At 36.8% G+C, this 19,607-nt stretch overlaps 1 protein-coding gene across 14 annotated transcripts in view; it reads left to right on the forward strand.

Annotated features, from left to right (window-relative positions):
* The window catches only part of LOC135221837 (homeobox protein homothorax-like), a 652,109-nt gene extending 636,219 nt beyond the window's left edge, over positions 1 to 15,890 (forward strand). For all 14 annotated transcript variants that reach the window (XM_064259739.1, XM_064259738.1, XM_064259741.1 and 11 more), the window contains 2 exons: positions 9,960 to 10,140; positions 11,574 to 15,890. In XM_064259739.1, coding sequence (XP_064115809.1) covers positions 9,960 to 10,135 — 176 coding nt within the window. In that variant the 3' untranslated portion in view covers positions 10,136 to 10,140; positions 11,574 to 15,890. The remainder of the gene's footprint in view (positions 1 to 9,959; positions 10,141 to 11,573) is intronic.
* The last annotated feature ends 3,717 nt before the right edge of the window (positions 15,891 to 19,607 follow it).

Below are 19,607 nucleotides of genomic sequence, written 5' to 3' on the forward strand. Positions count from 1 at the left end.
GCAAGGAACAAAAACTGCATAAGTATATATTGCCATTTGTGTACGGAAATTATTATTAACACAAGAATTCTTAAAGGTACGTATATAAAGCATATGATTACATCATAGTCCCCATCATGTTTCCAGTAGAAATAAAAAAAAAAACGATATTTATTGGCTTAGAAAACGTTCAGATTAAAGTTGTCTTAACCACGATACCCCAAGATCAGCGAAGGGGAACCATTTCGAACACAAATAAAACCGAGAGTTGAAATAAGAGGGAAAGGAATTGTAGATGAACACAGCGAGAGAATAACAAATGGCCGAGTGGTTGAAAGGGCTTAACCCCCTCCGTCGGGTTGGTGGTGGTGGGGGCGAGGGGTGCCGCCACCCCCGACTTTTCATTCAGCAGCTCCGCCGCACATCAAATTAAAAGCGCTCCCTAAAGTTTTCCATTTAGGCGGCTGATGAAAAATTCACGGTTGCCTACTTTCCATAAATGTTTTTCCATTTCCCCCCCTCATTAACATGTTGCGAGAGCTTGTTTAAAACTTTGCTCATAGATGGGGCTCTCTCTCTCTCTCTCTCTCTCTCTCTCTCTCTCTCTCGGCAGCCACCGCGGGGGTAGGGATGGGGGTGGTGGTGGTGCTGGGCGCTTTTCCAGCCCAAGGACGGGAAAAAAGAACCTCATTTGCGTTTTACACTGGTTTATCCTTAAGCAACGTTTTGCTTGTAAAGTAGACAATTGAAGTAGACAACTTGTGGCCCCCACCCCGAGTTTTTTTTTTTTTTTTTTAATCGGGGAGAAGGGGTTAAACGCCCGGAGAAGTGTTTTTTTTTTTTAAGGATAAATGGTGGTGCAGGTATACGCGTTCCAGAGTTTGGTGGTAAATAACCAGAAGAACGAGTTAACGTGATCAAGGATTCCTGATTATTATTATTGTTATCATTATTATTATTATTTAATTTGCATGCGGTATATTGTCAGAGAACGTTAAAGGGTAAATAAACGAGAAGAACCGGGCTGACGTGATCAAGTATTTCTGATTATTATTATTATTATTATTATTATTATTATTATTATTATTATTATTATTATTATTATTAAATTTGCTAGCGATATGTTGTCAGAGAACGTTTAAAGATAAGTTCAACAGTTTTGGCTACTTGGTTTTACATTTTTTTTTTTATGGGTAAAGCAAATCAAAAGATGGAACGTACTTGATGTTGGTCGATTTAAGACTTGCATTTTTTAAAAATCGAGATGCGTACAGATTATTTTAAAAAATCGAGACTTACGGATTTTAAATCCGTGACTGGTACAGATTCATTTTTGAAATCGAGATTCGTATAGATTTTTAAAAATTCGAGACTCGTACAGATTAATTTTTAAAATCGAGACTAGTACAGATTTTTAAAAATCGAGACTCGTACAGATTCATTTTTAAAATCGAGACTAGTACAGATTTTTAAAAATCGAGACTCGTAGAGATTCATTTTTAAAATCGAGATTCGTACAGATTTTTACAAATCCGAGACTCGTACAGATTATGATATTCGAAGTGTTTGTGTCCAGAATGTAATGACGACGAGAGAGGTGCAAATGAAGTTGGAAGTTGAAGTCAAACAGAATGTCGGGAAGACAGATCCCTCTCGTTTTCTCATTCTTCGAATTCAATAGAAAACAGGAGGAGGGGGAGGAGGAAGGAGATATCGGCAGCGGCAGCGGCAGCGTTCAGAGGCCCATGAATAGATTTCGGAAAGGTGCTGCTTGCTACCCCTCGCAGGAAATGTCACACACACTCCGTACGGTTGAGAATCCGCCTGAACGCAACCTGCTTTCCGACCGCTTTCACGCTCCCGCCTGAACGCAACCTGCTTTGAATCCCTCCAATTAATTCTGGGGTCCGGGAGCCTTTTTTTAAGCTTTCCCCGGGAAAGAAGTAAGATCATTTACAGCGGAGAGAGCGCGGCAACATTTATTTAAACGGCCCCCTCCTCTCTTGCCAACACAAAAGTCGGTGGCCCAGTGCGAGTTAAAAAGAAGTGAGGAATGCGCACCTATTCTTGCGGCTTCCAGATGTAATCAACCTGTGAGTAGCGTCATTTTGTGAAATACGCCTCGGGATTTTCTTTTTTTATTTTTTTTCCCACCCCACGTTAGTAGAGGAAAGTTATTTTTGGTATAGGACAAACACTACGGTTTTCCGGTTTTTTTTTTTTTTCGGCTGCCAGCAAACCTTACTTCAAACCTAGCTGAGAGACATCGCCATCAATTTCGTAAAAGTAATAAGAGATTTCAATGTAGGAAGGCGGGGTACGTACCGCTAGTAATGCGGGGTATACCACTAGTAATGCAGGAAACCGGGGTACGTACCACTAATAATGCAGGAAGCCGGGGTACCACAAGTAATGTCTTAGTCCTTACGGGTGTCTAAATTAGCTGTTAAAATTTGACATTATTCTATCCAGATATTTTTATGAAGGTTCCCAAGTCATTTCGAAGTCAAAGAACAAGTTGAAGGAACTTTCAGTTGAAAAACAGTGATGGCAAAACTAGATAACGACAGAACAGGGTTACTTTGATGAAGTAATACTTTTGTGATATCGTACAGAAGTAGTAAACTTGTCGCACAAGTAGAGGGGCGGGGGAGGGGGGCTGATTATTAGTGATTTTTGTAAACCAAATTGCCTAAGTATAACGGCTCTTAAGTATGGGTAGAACGTAATTAATTTATAAACGAAAACAAAAACTCGTTAATTCTCTCAAGTTTACTCGTATGCGTAAATGTACTTTAATGTTGTCCTGGGTTTCAAGAAATTCTTTTGGTAGTGATTTACTAAAACACTTTTACAGTATCACTTCCAACAAGAGTCGAATACATTAGGTACTTTTTGGCTGAAACGTAATTGCCTCTAAACACGTCTTTCATTCTCAGGTTTCAAATTGAAACTTTTCTAGTATAATGAATAAAACCTGTAAATCAAATACTCATAGACATTGCAGAATTTATTGGAGGATTCATATAAGAACAACAACTGCTTAACCGTTGAGTCGTACTTTCTTTTAGTGATTATTCACATTGTTAAAGCTAACGATAAATAATAAATTTGTTGTGTAACATTTGTAATTATGGGTCGACATACTTAACGCCACGTTAAATAGAGAGCTGCATAAAACTTCAAAGTTCGTTTGCAAACCATATTTGACAAAAAATTCCTTTAATTCATTTCTTTCCCATAACGTAGTTTCAATTTGGAATCGTACAAAGTTGATCAAAATTGTCATATATGGAAGTTAAATTTTTGCTTATTTAATTAATTTATTCATTTCCTTCCCATAACAATTTCAAATTAGAATCGTACAAAGTTTATCAAAATTGCGATATATGGAAAAGTTGAATTGTTTAAATTTAAATTTTGTCTGTTATATATTAAGCATATTGACGTGCCCTTGGAAACACAACTCCAAGATAGATTTGGAGGAAAAAAAATTAGGTTAAAGCACAGTAAGGCGTTATATTTTTCTCCTGTCCAGAAAATTGTTGATAACAGCAATTTGCAATCTAATTCAGAGTGTAAAGACGTTGAGGAATACTAGTTAAACATGCTATTTTATGTTAAATGTTATTGTTAATCTAGTTAAATTTTATCGTTAATCTTGTGCAATGGCGTCGAGGAATACTAGTTAAACATGCTATTTTATGTTAAATGTTATCGTTAATCTAGTTGAAATTTTATCATTAATCTTGTGGAAAGGCGTCGAGGAATACTAGTTAAACATGCTATTATTATGTGTTAAATTTTGTCGTTAACCATGTAAGTTTTAATGGCTACTAAATAAATCCTTCCGGATATTATAACTTGCTGTCGTGCCCCCTTCCCCCCACTCCTCCCACCTCCCCACCCATCTTTGCAGTATATGGATTTATCTTTTTCCATCCCATTTGTAACAGACAGGAAATTGTAGCTGACGACGAGAGATCCATTACTTGTATGGCCAAAAGATTGGCATCATTTAGACCACAAAAGTCATCCCATCAGAGCTCTGAATGTCGACGCAGATTTAACGTTTCTCAGGGCTGTTGGAAAGGGAGGGAGAGGAAGGGGGGAAGGGGGGGGGGGTCAATGTTGGGAAATGTTGGCCTAATGAAACTGTTCTGTGCTCCGTTGAAAGTGATATTGCTGCCCATTTCCGTTGTGTCATTATTATACCCAAAAGTATTGATAAATGGCCCCCTAGATGGTTTTGCCGGCGAAGGAAGGGGGGGTTGGTGGAGGGGGGAGGGGTGGGGATGTGAGTAAGGGGGGGTAGAAGAAGGGGAAAAGACTCGAGTTGCCACGTCACACGATTCCAGCGTACGACGGGGAATTGCATCTCCTCCGAGATTGATCTGGAAATAACAAATATGTTTGCTTGGTAGAGTAGCGAACTTTCATCCTCCTCGGACTGTCTTAGAATTTGAGTAAATCTACGGGGGTTCATCGTACGATACGGAAACCCCCAAGACGGAAAAAGGGGGTGGTCCAAAACGAGGCTTCCGATAAATATAAGCGTCGTATAGTGGCGTCGGGCATCGGTTCGGCAAGAAGGCCATCATAGAGATAACTATTAGTGATAGAGGAAGCGTACGCCAAGGAAATGTGCACTGGCTCCAGAGGGGTCTAGGAGGGGAGGGGTGAGGGGGGGGGAGGGGGTGGGTGCTGGAAGGGTGACAGCGAGGCGGAATCGGATAAGGGTACCCTTCATTCGGTAGACGAACAAGAGCCCTTTTTTTTCGAGGGGGAAAATAGCTGGGTTATGCAAGGCCTTGTGAAGAAGAAATTGTGGTCTATATAGAGAGAGAGAGAGGTTCGTAAATATTCGAGTGTTATGGAAGCGTTGAAAGTCAAGTATTTTACATAATTCATTATGGTGGCATTTTATAATAGCGGTTAAAACTGCCTGTGATTTTCGTATGTTTCCTGTGTTGTACAAGGTGAATATCTTGTACCATTAAATGATTTAAAAGTTCTGAGTTGTATTTTCTAATAGGAATTTATAGTATAAGGCTCCGGAAAAGTAAGATTTTCATAATAAAAAGAATTTTAAGTAGTCAAAGTTACAGAATGGACATACAAAATGTTCGAGTAGTATTACGTACTGGTAAAAAATAATTCTTTTAATAGTGAAAAAAATATTTGTTAATGATTGCTGCAAGAAACAACCCATCGAGGACTAAATGCAGTGATGTTAACTTATGCTGCCAACAAAATCATAGTATTTTAAACTAAACGCACTGGTTAAATGTTGCTGCAAAAAAATCAGTAATATTTTAGATGAATTATATTTGAAGTTAAGTAACTGGCCAGATGTTCCAACTCTGTAGCCTTTCAAGCTGTGCCATTTCGGCATTATACACAAAATTCAAATCCTCACACATCCCAGAATTTGCGACTTATGTTTATAGTTCGAAATTTAACGAGACATGTGAATTTATGAAAATAAATTCCGTAAAGACTCCAGAACGAGTGATAAAATCACTCTTATCTTGTGTTTTGTTAATAACATTTACGAGACATGAGAATTAATGAAAATAAATTCCATAAAGTCCCCAGAACCTTTGGTAAAAGAACTAGTATTTTGTGTTTTGTTTATAACTCCCGAGACACGCGACTTTATGAATATAAATTCCATAAAGACCCCAGAACCGTCGGTAAAACAACTCGTATTTTGTGTTTTGTTAATAACACAGTCTCAAGTATTCAAGAGATTTAATTTGGTATATATCTTAATCACTATCTTTTACTTTGTATTTATCATAAATATTAATTCGAGAGTACAGTAGTAGACTGGCGAGTGTTTTGTTCGCTAGTAAATACCATTGCCAAAGCTTTGTTAGAATTATAAAAATCGCAATTGTTAAATACCATTACCAAAGCTTTGTTAGAATTATAAAAATCGTAACTGTGCAAACTGTTAATATAGATCTAAAGACTCCTTCGTTTAACCTGCCTTCGCAATTTGGGGTTGTGGGAGGGAAATTACAACAAAAGTATAGAATGATATATTTTTGAGTTGAAGAGTAACTTGGGGTGGTGGGAGTGAAATTACAAAATATGATTGACTTTTGATATTTTAGCTGAAATGACGGTTTTGTGATGCGAGATGTTTAGATAATTTTAAAATGGTCTTGAAATTGGCTGAAATAACGGTTTTGTGATGAGAGATGTTTAAATAATGTTAAAATAGTTACCTGAAGCTTTTTCTTTAAGAATTTTTCTGTTAAAACTAAAATTCTGACTTAACGAGCTTTGTACAGCTGGCAACAAAGATAAAGAAGGCTTAATGGGTTTCTCTTGATGACGTGTTTTATTTAATTATTATTATCCGTCGTGAGACATAGGTGTTGAAGTCAAAAAGGCCTTCGATGCCTGTCGATGTAGATAAATTCAGTCACACGATCTGAGAGCCTATTATTATTACAGGGTCATTTTGAAGGTCTATACATCATTAACCTTAACAAGCCATGATGGGGGAACTCTTCTTATACATTTCAAAGTGAAAAGATTTTGTACATAAAATTAGTTTTGCCTTGATATCATGAATTATCATTTTTTTTTTAAATGTAAGTTACGAAGTGAGCGAATAATCTTATCAAAATAATTTCATGTAAGATTCCCAACCTGTTTGGTATTAGTTCACCCAATAACATAATATTCGATCGTGAAAAACATGATGGTATTTGTATTAGTCTGATAAATTGGTTTCTGAAAATGCTTCCATAGCCTGAAGAATAATGTATTAGTTCATCCAATAACAAAATATACGATCGTGAAAAACATGATGGTACCTTGTATAGTCTGATGAATTTGTAATTGGTTTCTGAAAGTGCTTCCAAATGATGTTTGGAAGTTGAAATTTTACATTTTCAACACCGAAATACTTATTCCTTCATTCCTACTTAGATGGATGTTTTGGAAGTTGAAAAATTTACATTTTCAACACCGAAATGCTGTATTCCTTTATTATTCCTACTTATACATCGTTCCTGCACTGTTCAAACTAAACGGTAAGGTCAGAAACATATAATATTATACTCGGCCACATGGTTGCTCTGCATGGACTAACTTTTTTCCCTGTATTCTAAATGAAACAGCATGCATGCACAATTCAACACAAATATAGATTGTATGTGGTGTGTGCCGGGCGTGAGCATCCTTTCAAGTAGGTTTAATATATTATTATTAATAATAGTGATTTTTTAGTATAGAATATTTTTTCATAGTTTAGATGTTTTGTTTAAAATATACATTGTTTCAATTTTTAATTTTTGGACATAGGCAATAGTTTCTTTTATACAAATGTTTTAATTTTTGGAAAGAGGCAAAATAGGCAATTGAAGTTGTTTGTTTTATTAAGTTGTTTCTCTTATACAAATGTTTAGAAATAAAATAAGCAATTGAAGTTGTTTGTTAATAGGAAAAATAGGCAATTGAAGTAGTTTTATATAAATGTTTACAAATGTTTTAATTTTTGGAAATAGGCAAATAAATGATTCAGTTGATGCCTTATAGGGGTTTAAAATCTTGTTCCAACTCTCTCTCTGTCTCTCTCTCTCTCTCTCTCTCTCTCTCTCTCTCTCTCTCTCTCTCTCTCTCGTTATCTGCTTTCCCAGCGGTAAATAGCCTCTCCTTTTTATTTTTTTCTTTCTCCCTCCCTCGTACCATCTCGGGTTCTCGCCTGCAGCAACTCAGTAGCCAGAGGGGGAAGGGGGTGGAGGGGGAAGGAAGATCCTCATCAGCTGATTGAGAAATCCTCTTAGGCCTGTGGGAGGAGATAGGCCTACTTTTGTGCATTTTGACAAGGCATGACGGATTGTCGGAGGAACGGTAAAATAAAGATGACGACGAATGTATTGATAGACTGAACTAGGGGTAAAAAAAGTAGTAGTGTATATAGTTATATATATATATTTGATGATGGATTATGGTTGGCCCCTACGATTATGATAACGAAAAGTCTCGGTGCCTTTCTTTTGAAATATTCCCTCTAAATAATATTCCTGCTAATTTCCATATTCAAAGCATAATCCAAACAAAAGGTAATTGTAGATAATTGGTATGAGATTAGTATAATGTCCCTTCTTTCTTGCATATTAAAAGTAATCTCAGTACGAAAACGGGTCATTTTTTCTCTCGATATTTCTGTAGACGTTTTTTTTTATATGGAATAAAATTTTAAATCTTGATTTGCATAAGACCATGCGATAGTTGTCAAGTTGATAAATTAAAGTCTTTGATTTGCATAAGAATAAATAAGGACGTTTTTTATTTGCATATGATATTTAATAAGTACGTTAAAGTTAACTTTTCGATTATTTCTGTCATCGTGTTTATTAAAACCTAGGACAATTAATTGCTCTGCAGCAAACGAAGAGTAGGTGGGAGGGAGGGAAGTAGGGAGGGTTATATGGTCCTCAGGGGAGCGGGTGAGGGGGCAAGGGTCCCCCCTACGGAAGGGATTTTCTCTGGCTGGCACCCATCATCATCAAGACAAAGACATAACCCCCCCCCCCCTCCCCTTTTGTCGGGTCCTGTGTCTTGTTGCCCTGGGCGTCCTTTTTCATCTTCCTAAATTCGTCTGTGAATGAAAAGTGAGCAAAGGGGTATAGAGGGAGAAAGGAAGTGTCTTTATCTTCCTTTTCCCCCTTGTAAACAATGAGAACTATTCTTTTCTCTCCGCGCTCCGGTGTTTTTATACTCTCTCTCTTTCTCTCTCTCTGTGTGTTCTTCCTTTTGTGGTGCTCCCTAATGGCTACGTAATTAATCACTTAATCGGGGGAAGCGAAATGGCTGTATTTCTCTTAATTTCCCCAATGGAAATCAGGGGAAGGCGGTGAAACTACTTGTTTGTAAATTTATTTATTGTAAATGCATGCACAAATATAAATCTATTTCGAATAGTCAGTTACTACTTGACTGGGAAGCTTAGAACTTAAGATGTAAATTTAGCCCTTTAAAGCTCAATAAATCGTAATTTTTAAAGCTCAATGAATCGTAATTTTGTAAATTTAGTTCTTTAAAGCCCAATAGATCGTTATTTTTAAAGCTCAATGGATCGTAATTTTGTAAATTTAGTTCTTTGAACCTCAATGGATCGTAATTTTTAAAGCTCAATGGATCGTAATTTCTAAAGTTCAGTGGATCGTAATTGCTTGCTACTTGGTTAAAATAGGAGTAGTAAATATACTGAGATTTCAAATAAATTAACAGTTTTTTTCAGTGAGAGAAATGGAATTGGGATTTAAAATGTTCATATTTTGAATTACGCCAAATAAGAATTTTCATATTTTGAAGTACGTCAAATAAGAATTTTCATATTTGAATTACGTGAAATAATGAACAATTGTTTCATTGAGGGATATTAAACTGGGATTTAAAATGTTCAAGAGAACATAGTAAGTAAACTGGGTTTTTACGCTTAAAGGTAGACAGTATACAAAAATAAACTTTGGGCCTGTTTTTATTTATGATTGAGATGCTTATAGTATGTAAACTGGGCTTTTTTAAAATTATGACTATGAAAAAGAAATTAGAATTTTTCCGTGTTTAAAGTTGCGTTCAATTGAAGCTTTCAGGATTAAACTTTCAGGGTAAGGGCTCTACATTCAAGGTAAAAAAAACTATTTTAAATTATAAGATATAAAACATTGCAATACATATAATTTAAAACATTGCAATACAGCCATTTCAGCATTACATATCAATTTAGTTCTTATACTTTAGAATGATAACGATAGAAATTATTATTACTTTAGGAATTGGATGGACGATAGAAATTATTATTACGTTAGGAATTCAATGAACAATAGAGATTATTATTACGTTAGGAAGTGAATGGACGATAGAAATTATTATTACGTTAGGAATTGAATATATGAACGACGCATAATTCTGAGTCACAACCGGTTGTATTAATGGAACTGTTTCGGCTGCAGTGCCGCACTTTTCAGGTCCGGCGGGGGCATACTCCCCCGACGCGGCGTCCATGGGTTACATGATGGACGGCCAACAGCACATGTTCCGTACCGCCGATCCTTACACCGACCACGCCGCTGCCGCGGCCTACTACGGACATCCTGCGGCCGCATACAACTACCCCCATCATCTATAGGTCCGGTAAGTCGGTCTCTCTCTCTCGTGAAAAGTTTGCTCTACGTAAATGATTTTTTAAAAATAATTTTTGGTCACCGTCTTGGAAATTTTTCAGATCATTCATTTAGGTCACTGTTGCAAAAATGTCTTGGACTTTTAAATATTGAAGATTTTTAAATATTGTTTTGTACTTTTAAATATTGAAGATTTTTTAATATTGTTTTGTACTTTTAAATATTGAAGATTTTTTAATATTGTTTTGTACTTTTAAATATTGAAGATTTTTCAAATAATTTAAGTCAATGTTGCAAAATGTATATGATTCGATTTTTAAATATTAAAGATTTTTCGAATCATATTTACTTAGGTCACCGTTAAATCTCAGAATTTTTCAAATCATTTAAGGTCAACTGTTGCAAAATGTCTTTTTTCAGATAAAAGGTCAACTGTTGCAAAATGTCTTTTTTCAGATAATTCATTTAGGTCACTGTAGCAAAATGCCTTCGACTGCTAAATTCTGAAGATTTTTCAGAATCATTTAGGTCAACTATTGGAAAATGTCTTAAACTAAATATTGAAGATTTTTCGGATCATATTGATTTTAGGTCGTTGTTAAGTCTCCGAATTTAATCTTTCCAAATCATTTAGGTCACTGTTGCAAAATGTCTTGGACTAAATATAGAAGATTTTCCGTACGGTTGTTAAATTCAGTCAGACATCTCATTATAAAAATAGGTTTCATTATAAAGATTTTTTTCTTGGTTTGAACTTGCCTAGTTAATGCAGTTGATTATTGTATAAGTTTTTAATGCAACTGAATAATATTGAAGATGTTTAGGTCGAAGTGTCATGAACTAAGATATAATTAAATTGATTATAAGTCTTGGAAACAATTGGAAACTTCCTAGGTTACAAATTTAAGGTTAAAAACCTAATCTTTAGAACGAGTAACCTGGTGTTTAAAAACCTAAATGAACTCTATAGAAATGGGAGAAAAAGAAGTAAAACACGAACTAGATTCGCAAAATGATAGAAGTTTCATATTTAGTTTATATACTTATAGTATACAAGCAATATATCTACCCAGGTTCTTTACTTTACATCTATATTTTAAATATAAACAGATACAAGGAAGGTATCAACTTTAACTATGAGATAAGAACCCTCCCTCTATTAGCTTACGATCTTAAAAAGAGGCTTGCATAGGTTTAAAACACACTAAAAGTATTAGTTGTTACAAGGTTTACTAATAGGCTCTCTCTCTATCTCCTAAACATCTATATTTCAAATATAAATAGTTAGTCACATAGTTTAAATTGATACCTTCCTTATAAGAACGCACCCTCTAGTAGCTTACGATCTTAAAGAGGCTTGTGTAGGTTTAACTCTGTGATACTAAAAGTATTAGTTGATACAAGGTTACTAATAGGCTCTTTCTCTCTCTCCTTTGTTCGCAGCGTGTAGCGGTGTCATTCTGTGGGTGAGTGTTGAGGTGATGAGGTGGCGGCGAGTGGCGCTGGCCTGGCCGCTCTTATAGGTCCGCCGCCTCTCGTTCAGCGGCGCCAAGTGTAGTGAGCGAGCGAGAGTCGAGTGAGTGTCGTCGGGAAGGTGTTCATATGATTGTGAGACCCCGGTCCCCCCCCGGCTGACAGAAAAAGGACTGTCTTTTACTTGAAGTAAAATACCGGTGGGCCCGCGAGTGTGTGAAGAAGCCCGTTTTATTATATAAATAAATGTTGCGGCCGTGTCTTTGACAGAATAAAAAAGGCGGCGGTGGAAAGGAAAAAAAATATAAACAAGAAACAGTGTATACAATTATTTTAATCTTGATGGCTCATGCACACAAGTTTTGGTGGAGACGGCCGAAATCAAGAAGGGGTGATGATGGTGGCATATGATGGGCGGTTTGGGGCCAGGGGAGCTGAAAGCTCCTGGGCATGATACCCAGGAGGAGTCCCAAGCCATAAAGGGTGAAGACCCATATGGCTTAGAATTCCTAGTAGTTGTATGAGGGCCACCAATCTTTTTCCTCTTTCCTCCTGTCTCTTATTACTTGATCAGTGTAACGGCAGAGATATATATATCATCGTCAACCTCAGCTATACCTCATTCCTCATTCATCACAAAACATGGCAATAAGTCTCTCTCTCTCTCTCTCTCTCTCTCTCTCTCTCTCTCTCTCTCTCTCTCTCTCTGAATCACAGTGGATGAAGTTTCTGCAAAGAAGATGCCCTGGAACCTACTAGTTGGACGCTGGCATATCTTATTTCTACTCAAGAAGAAGAACCATTTCAATACTTTTAGTCTTTTAATTCTAGATATTGAAGATGATTAACATACATGATGCTTTACATATTTAATTTAATTAATCTTTAATCTTCCAGAGGAGGAAGATATAATCTTTATGAACCCTTGAATTATAAAAAGTAAATGGATTAAGAGTGCAAAAAGCGTTTGTTAATATCCCATCGTTTACAGGAAACGGAAAATAAGTGGCAACACTTAGTGCTCTTAAGGGGCATAACTTAGATGGTAGTGTGACAATCACCTTTTAAATTAAAACCCGGAAGATGCAACGTCTACGAGTATGTAAGCATATTTGACCGACTTTGTCAGGTCTTTGTTATCAACAGACGCTACAAAAACGAACCTGTCAACTACACTGAAAATTCAAAATTAAAAAGAGTTCTGTCAAAAAACTGGTCACTGGTGTACTTTGCTTATTAAATAATACATAAAAGATGAAGTGCACTGGCATTGCTTAGAGAAGCATAGTGGGACCTTCAAATACCAACAATAACCTAATTTTTCATGATTTCAAAGTCTTGATTCTTCTTATAGACCTACAACAAGATTACCGCAAAGCTTATTATCGACCTACAATAAACCAAATTTTAAGTTGTTGAAATTTGTTAACGACCCACAACATTTCACAATTTTAAGTTGTTGAAATTTGTTATAGACCCACAACATTTCACAAAGCTTGTTGGAATTCATAAAGACAATCAAATTTTACAGAAGCTAAATTTCAAGATTTGTTTGCAAAGCTTGCTGGAATTATTCTTATAGACGCAATATCATCATCAATTCCTCAAATAAAATTCAGGATTCTTTTATAGGATCCATAACAGACTGGAGTGAACACTTCAAACAGATATTCCTAATCAGAGGAGGATATTCATACTTCAAAAAGAAACTTGCCAGCCCCTAAAATGCCGAAACCCCCCACCAGCCCCAACCCCCCTTTACAACAAACTACCCCTCCTCACCCCTCGATTAAGCCTGACATTTGCACCCTGATATTGCAGAAAGTATTGAGAGAGAGATTAGACTGTGGTGGATGTATACGACTATGTGAATTCTGTATACGATTGGAGTTTTCATATTGTACATTATTAACTTTTGGTGATTTTACATAAACTTTATAAATAAATAAAGCGACTTTCTGCAATAGCTTGTGGATTAAGAATGCCTAGAAATACCTCGATTTCAACAAACCTCAATGTCTAATAATTTTTGCGACCGGTTACCATCGTCACCAATTCTCTGGTAATAATAATATGTAATAAAATAGTTAAGAAGATGAAAGAAAAACAAAACATTGAAAAAAAATGTGTTTTAACGTATGAAGAAGAAGAAGACTGAGGAAGACAATTAAAGTTATATGTAACATAACTGCTTTAGTGGTGAGAGCTTCCCCATGATTTTTTTCCTTTTTTATATACATATATATATTAATCCTAAGGCCGGTTCCATAAGAGGCGGCAGCAGGGATAGTGATACCAGACACAAGCGGTCAGTGTAGCCCCAAATATGTGTATTTACTTCTAGAAGAAGAAGAAGAAGAAGCAGAAGCAGAAGAAGCAGGCGGCAGCAACAGCAACAGCAGCACTTATTCAAATGAGACCTCTTCTACAGTGCGTGCACACTTATGTCATCCCTGGTACTAAAGAGACTTTTGAGAGTTGTAAAATACAAACAAAAACGAATCTTGTGGGAACTCGTTGCTACTCCTACTTAACTTTGTATAAATAGGTAACATTTTAAAAATAAAAAAATTCGAGCAAGAAGTTTAATAATTAAATAACCAACACACTTTTCACACATGCAGCAATATTGATATTATTTCTGTGATGTTGGGTGTCGAGAGCGAAGGACTAATTGTGAACTAGCGAAGGGAGTTGACTGAGCCAGCGGTTTACAAGGGCAATCTCGGAGGACGGCTGTTGTGGTAGTGTACTCTTCACCCTCCCCCTCTCACCTCCCCTATCCTATCCAAAAACTTATACTAACAAGACTAGATTTTGAGATTTTTTTGCTTTTGTTTAAAGTGGACATTCGAAAACCCACCCCTAAAAAAGTCAGTTTATACCACCACTCGAACCCCACCGCTTGCGGCCCCCCCCCCCCCTCCTCCTCCTCCTCCGTGCAACCGCCCTGAAGCTCTGGCAAGATCAACTTCCAAAACTGAGAAGCAATTGGTACTTTGGACCCCCCCTCCCCACCCGTTACGTGTTTATAAAATACTGTCGGATGCCATTGTAGAGCATCGGGTGGCAGTATCGAGTGGGTAATTTATGTTCTGTTTCCCGTTGGCCTCCTCCAACGGCAAACATGTCAACAACCCTTATCACGCGCTCACTTCCGGCTAAGATGAAGGTTATAAGTAATGCTTTGTAATTGTTCTTTTTTTATCATTATTCTACTTATTTACTTATTTTTGTGTATTCCCCCAAAGTACTGTGTAATTTGGTTTAAACATGAATTCCAGACCTTTAAAAATGTGCAAAAATTGTTCTCTTAATTCCTTCCAAATTAAAAAACAAAAAAAAAAGAAAATTGCAGTTTTGAAGGTTATGGCTAAAGAAAATCAGAAACAAGTTTGTGTTTTTGAACAGTGTAAGGTTTTACACAAACGGTACAGCTTTGAAGTATCTGAAGGCCTATGTTAATTGAAGAAAAATCAGTATAATTAATATACACGTGAAGGATGTGACCAGTAGTGCGTCTGCAGATGTGAAAGTGAATTTTCAGTATTTTTCTTTAAAATAATTTTGTATTCAAGTTCTTGTAATATGAAATGTGTTTAACTGGTTTTGAAGTTGAAGAACATTTAACGAGATTATTTTATTGTTAATGTGATTATGGTTATTTTTCTCTTTGTCTATTTTCCAATTAAGTTTTGGTCATCTCGTTAATTCAAACAAATGCTGAGGAGCATGGGAAACAGCCTGGCAAAAGAAGAAGAATAAGAAGAAGAAGAAAACAACAACAACAACAACAACAACAAAAAGTAGATTCTGTTATTACTGTGTTCTTGTGTTGCCACATTGTAATATTATATGAAGCTGTTTTTTGGCGTCAGTGGACCCCGTATGGTTAGGTAATTGTGTAGTATTAAAAAAAGTCTATCCGATTTCTGAACAGCTTTTTTCCTTGTTTTTTGTACATACTGAACGTTCGTTCCCCCCTCAGGCAGCGACCGGGACGCTCGCTGCAAGTGTAGAGTGATATTTCTACAGTGGTTGTATATTTGTATCCTAAATTCAACTTCTCATAAAAAAAATGAAGAAAACATTGTTACAACAAAGTTCAAAATGTCTGCAATTCTGTAAAATACATTTTTTAGCTCTTATAATAGAATATCAGTAAGAAATTCAGTTGATCCGTTATATCGAAATTCTCCTTCACCCCCATATCAGCATTCAATGAGCAACATTCAATGCTGGATATTGTGTATATGATTTTTCCAAAAATAAACGTGTTTTAAACTACGGGTTCCTTTCTTTATTCCACAATCCCTTAACACCATGAGTGCTCACGTCTGGACGTGAAAAAGCGCCTCAGTGGCGTGATCGGTATGGTCTTGGCCTGCCACCTCGGTGGCCGCGAGTTCGATTCTCGGGCAATCCACTGAGGGGTTAGATGTGTGAATTTCTGGTAACAGAAGTTCACTCTCGACGTGGTTCGGAAGTCACGTAGAGCCGTTGGTCCCGTTGCTGAATAACCACTGGTTCCATGCAACGTGAAAACACCATACAGGCAAACAAGATATTACAAAATCAAATATGCATACATTATTTACAAATTACTATGACTTAGAAAAGAATTAGAACAGGTAGTTGATGATTGTTTCATGGAATGAAACGCGCTGTGTTTTCTGCCACGCAATAAATCTACACATTAACTCATAAATTCTTCTCCTTTTGTGATGCTTTACTTTAACCAGACCACTGAGCTGATTAACAGCTCTCCTAGGGCTGGCCAGAAGGATTAGATTTTTAATAACGTGGCTGGGAACCAATTGGTCACTTAGCGACGGGACCACGTTATATCGAGGAATGAATTTATAATCACCAGAAATAAATTCCTCTAGTTCCGCGTTGAAAAGCGTACATCATCCTATCGCTGGTCAAGTTTTGACTGTCTAAGTGTCTTAAAAATGATGGGTCGTGAAGCTGATCAATTAGCAGTAACACAAACGTAAGAAAAAACTTGAACAAAGCAAATAAAAGAAGGTTGTGCCTGTCTATGGGCAAGCGAAATGAATAGCTTCAGTTTCTGTAAGCAATGAGTAACTATGATCCATGAATGGCCTACAGAGACGAGATGACAAAGTGTATATATCTTAGTTTTACCAGACCACTAATCTGATTAACAGCTCTCGTAGGGCTAGCCCGAAGGATTAGATATTTTTACGTGACTAAAAACCAATTGGTCACCTAGCAACGGGACTTGCAGCTTATTGTGGGATCCGAACCACATTACATCAGGAAATGAATTTCTATCACCAGAAATAAATTCCTCTGATTCCGTGTTGGCCGAGCGGAGAATCGAACTTCGAACCACCGGATTGGTAGCCAAGCGCGAAAACCACTCGTTCAACGAGGAACTAGGGGATGACAAAAAATAACTTGTTATTTTCTGTACTTCAAATGCTTGAAAAAGAAAAGTACCAGGAGACATCGAGAGTTAAATCATTTTTAATCTCGTCAAATTTTACTCAAATCCGATGGCTTAGGGAATAAACTTAACTAAACGAATCCATTGACATCGATCACATCTTACGAGAGTTATACGGAACCAGTTATTCATCGTTAGTATACTATGCATCTCATTTGGTCACATACAATGGAAACAACTTCAAATCATCAAGGTTAAATCATACTAATTGGTTTTGAGATGGGAAGCGTTAAATGCATCAGTCTCCCAGATTTCTGAGGAAATAATCTGGTGAAAAACTAGGTACTACAGTAGCCAAATTTATCTGATTTTTTTCGACAAATTAGTAACCTTTTAGGCTTGTTCCAAAGAGATTAATCATTAGTACTATTACTAATAAGAATTGTAGGCCTTGTCATCAACTCTGAAATTATCTGTGCCTAAGCCAATGATGTTCCATGTATTTTTAAAGAAAATTATTGAGGAACGGATAGACACCCTTTAAAACAAACAAAGGAAAGGCACTTTACAATAAGTGGGGACTCATCGACACTCCAAATGAGCCAACTGCAATTCTTGGTTACTGGGAATTTCGACGAATTGTGGCCTTTGAACTTTGACCTATCGCTGACTGTAACCGAGTCGACTGGCGCACATTAACCAGAGATGCAGGAACTATAGAAACTAGAGGAACTATAGGAACTAGAGGAACTATAGGAACTAGAAAATCGTTTGAAATGATTGTGAAAGACGGATAAAATGGTTGAGAGGCAGTTTTGAAGGTTATGTCTAAAGAAAATCAGAAGCAGAAGTTTGTGTTTTTGAACAGTGTAAGGTTTTACACAAACGGTAGAGATTTGAAGTATCTGTTGGCCTATGTTAATTGAAGAAAATTCAGTATAGTTAACATACACGTGAACGATGTGACCAGTAGTGCGTCTGCAGATGTGAAAGTGAATTTTCAGTATTTTTCTTTAAATTGATTTTGTATTCAAGTTCTTGTAACATGAAATGTGTTTCACTGCTTCGAAATTGAAGAACCATTTAACGAGATTATTTTATTGTTAATGTGATTATGGTTATTTTTCTCTTTGTCTATTTTCCAATTAAGTTTGGTCATCTCTTTAATTCAGACAAATGGTGAGGAGCGTGGAATTATTTCCGCAGCAGATGACATCTACTAAAACTCTATGGTTCTTACCACTATTTCCTTCCGTAGTTTAGAGAACAAACTACTGTAGAAAGAGGAAAAGCAGTTTCAGGTGAGAACACGAAGTCCCAGTGACAATTGAAGTATTACTTAATAAATGGTATTCAAGAAATAAATAAGTTCATGCATGAAGTGTTCCAATACTATTCCAGCCTTCCTTGAAATTACAGGAATGACGGTCCATAAGTTCATAACGTTCTTAGGACGACGATTCTACCTCACACCAATGGTAAACAGAAATCCGAGAACTGACGTGACGTCGAACAATGCATGGGTATGTTGACGATCTGCAAGACGAATATTTATAATGAGGAAGATACAGGTCTTAAAGAAGAAAAAAGTTCATGGAAAATGAACTAATATAAAACATAATCTTAGTGGTCTACGATGAGGTTAGCATCTTAAGGATGAAACCAGCGATTTGAGATATTTCGTCAAGAATACAAAGGCATCCAGATAAAACAATAGCCTATCGGTAGTACAACTGACCTAGGGAAACGGGCAGATATGGGATTCATCTCTTGTAGGGAATTGGACTTCTTGGATATATGAAAGCAAAAACGCCCAATCTTTCGAGCACCGTAAGGCGTAAGCTAATTTCAATCTACGAAAAAGTAAGGTACCCTTCAAAACTTATTGCCGAGTTAAGTGGTGGCCACGGTTAAGTACCGCTAAATACCAGGAATCAATAACTACAACGTTATCAATGCTCAGCAAATGGTGTTGTGCAAGTTGGACGCAAGATTGTGTTACTAGCAGAGTTGAGTAAAGTAAAACACTTCCAACCTTTCCATGAATGAACATAGTCATTCCGTGTTGTTAGCCCCTATCAGTATATTCAAGTATCACAACTTTTAGACTCATTTCCCATCCACCGCATGTGCATCAACTTCTTCGACGCATCAGACTGAATCACAAACAGCTAATATCTTTGTGATCATCTTTCACATGTCAACATTTCTGATGTTGGAGAGGAGACAGAGTAAGAATACGTCTTCCTGTCAAAGTAGTTTGAAACTAAAATAGTGGAGAACTGGTTCAGATTTTTGAGAACCAACAACCGACATTGCGCTGTCCAATGAACTAGATGGATATACTAAAGCAAACTGGAAGAGGGAAGAAGTAACTTTGAGCCTTATGGTGGGAAAACTCGGGTCCTACAAGATCCGACTGCCTGTCATTTGTGGTGCAGGACTACACAGTTCTCCTTTAGATTGGGACTGAGACTACACTGAGAGAAATAGCAAGGGAGAACGAGCAACACTACATGGTACTACCAAGGATTTTGATGAAAAAAGAAGGCAAGTATTTATCAAACTATACTAATCGCCTGGTAAGT

This window comes from Macrobrachium nipponense, chromosome 3, assembly GCF_015104395.2.
Source record: "Macrobrachium nipponense isolate FS-2020 chromosome 3, ASM1510439v2, whole genome shotgun sequence".
NCBI classification, from domain to species: domain Eukaryota; kingdom Metazoa; phylum Arthropoda; class Malacostraca; order Decapoda; family Palaemonidae; genus Macrobrachium; species Macrobrachium nipponense.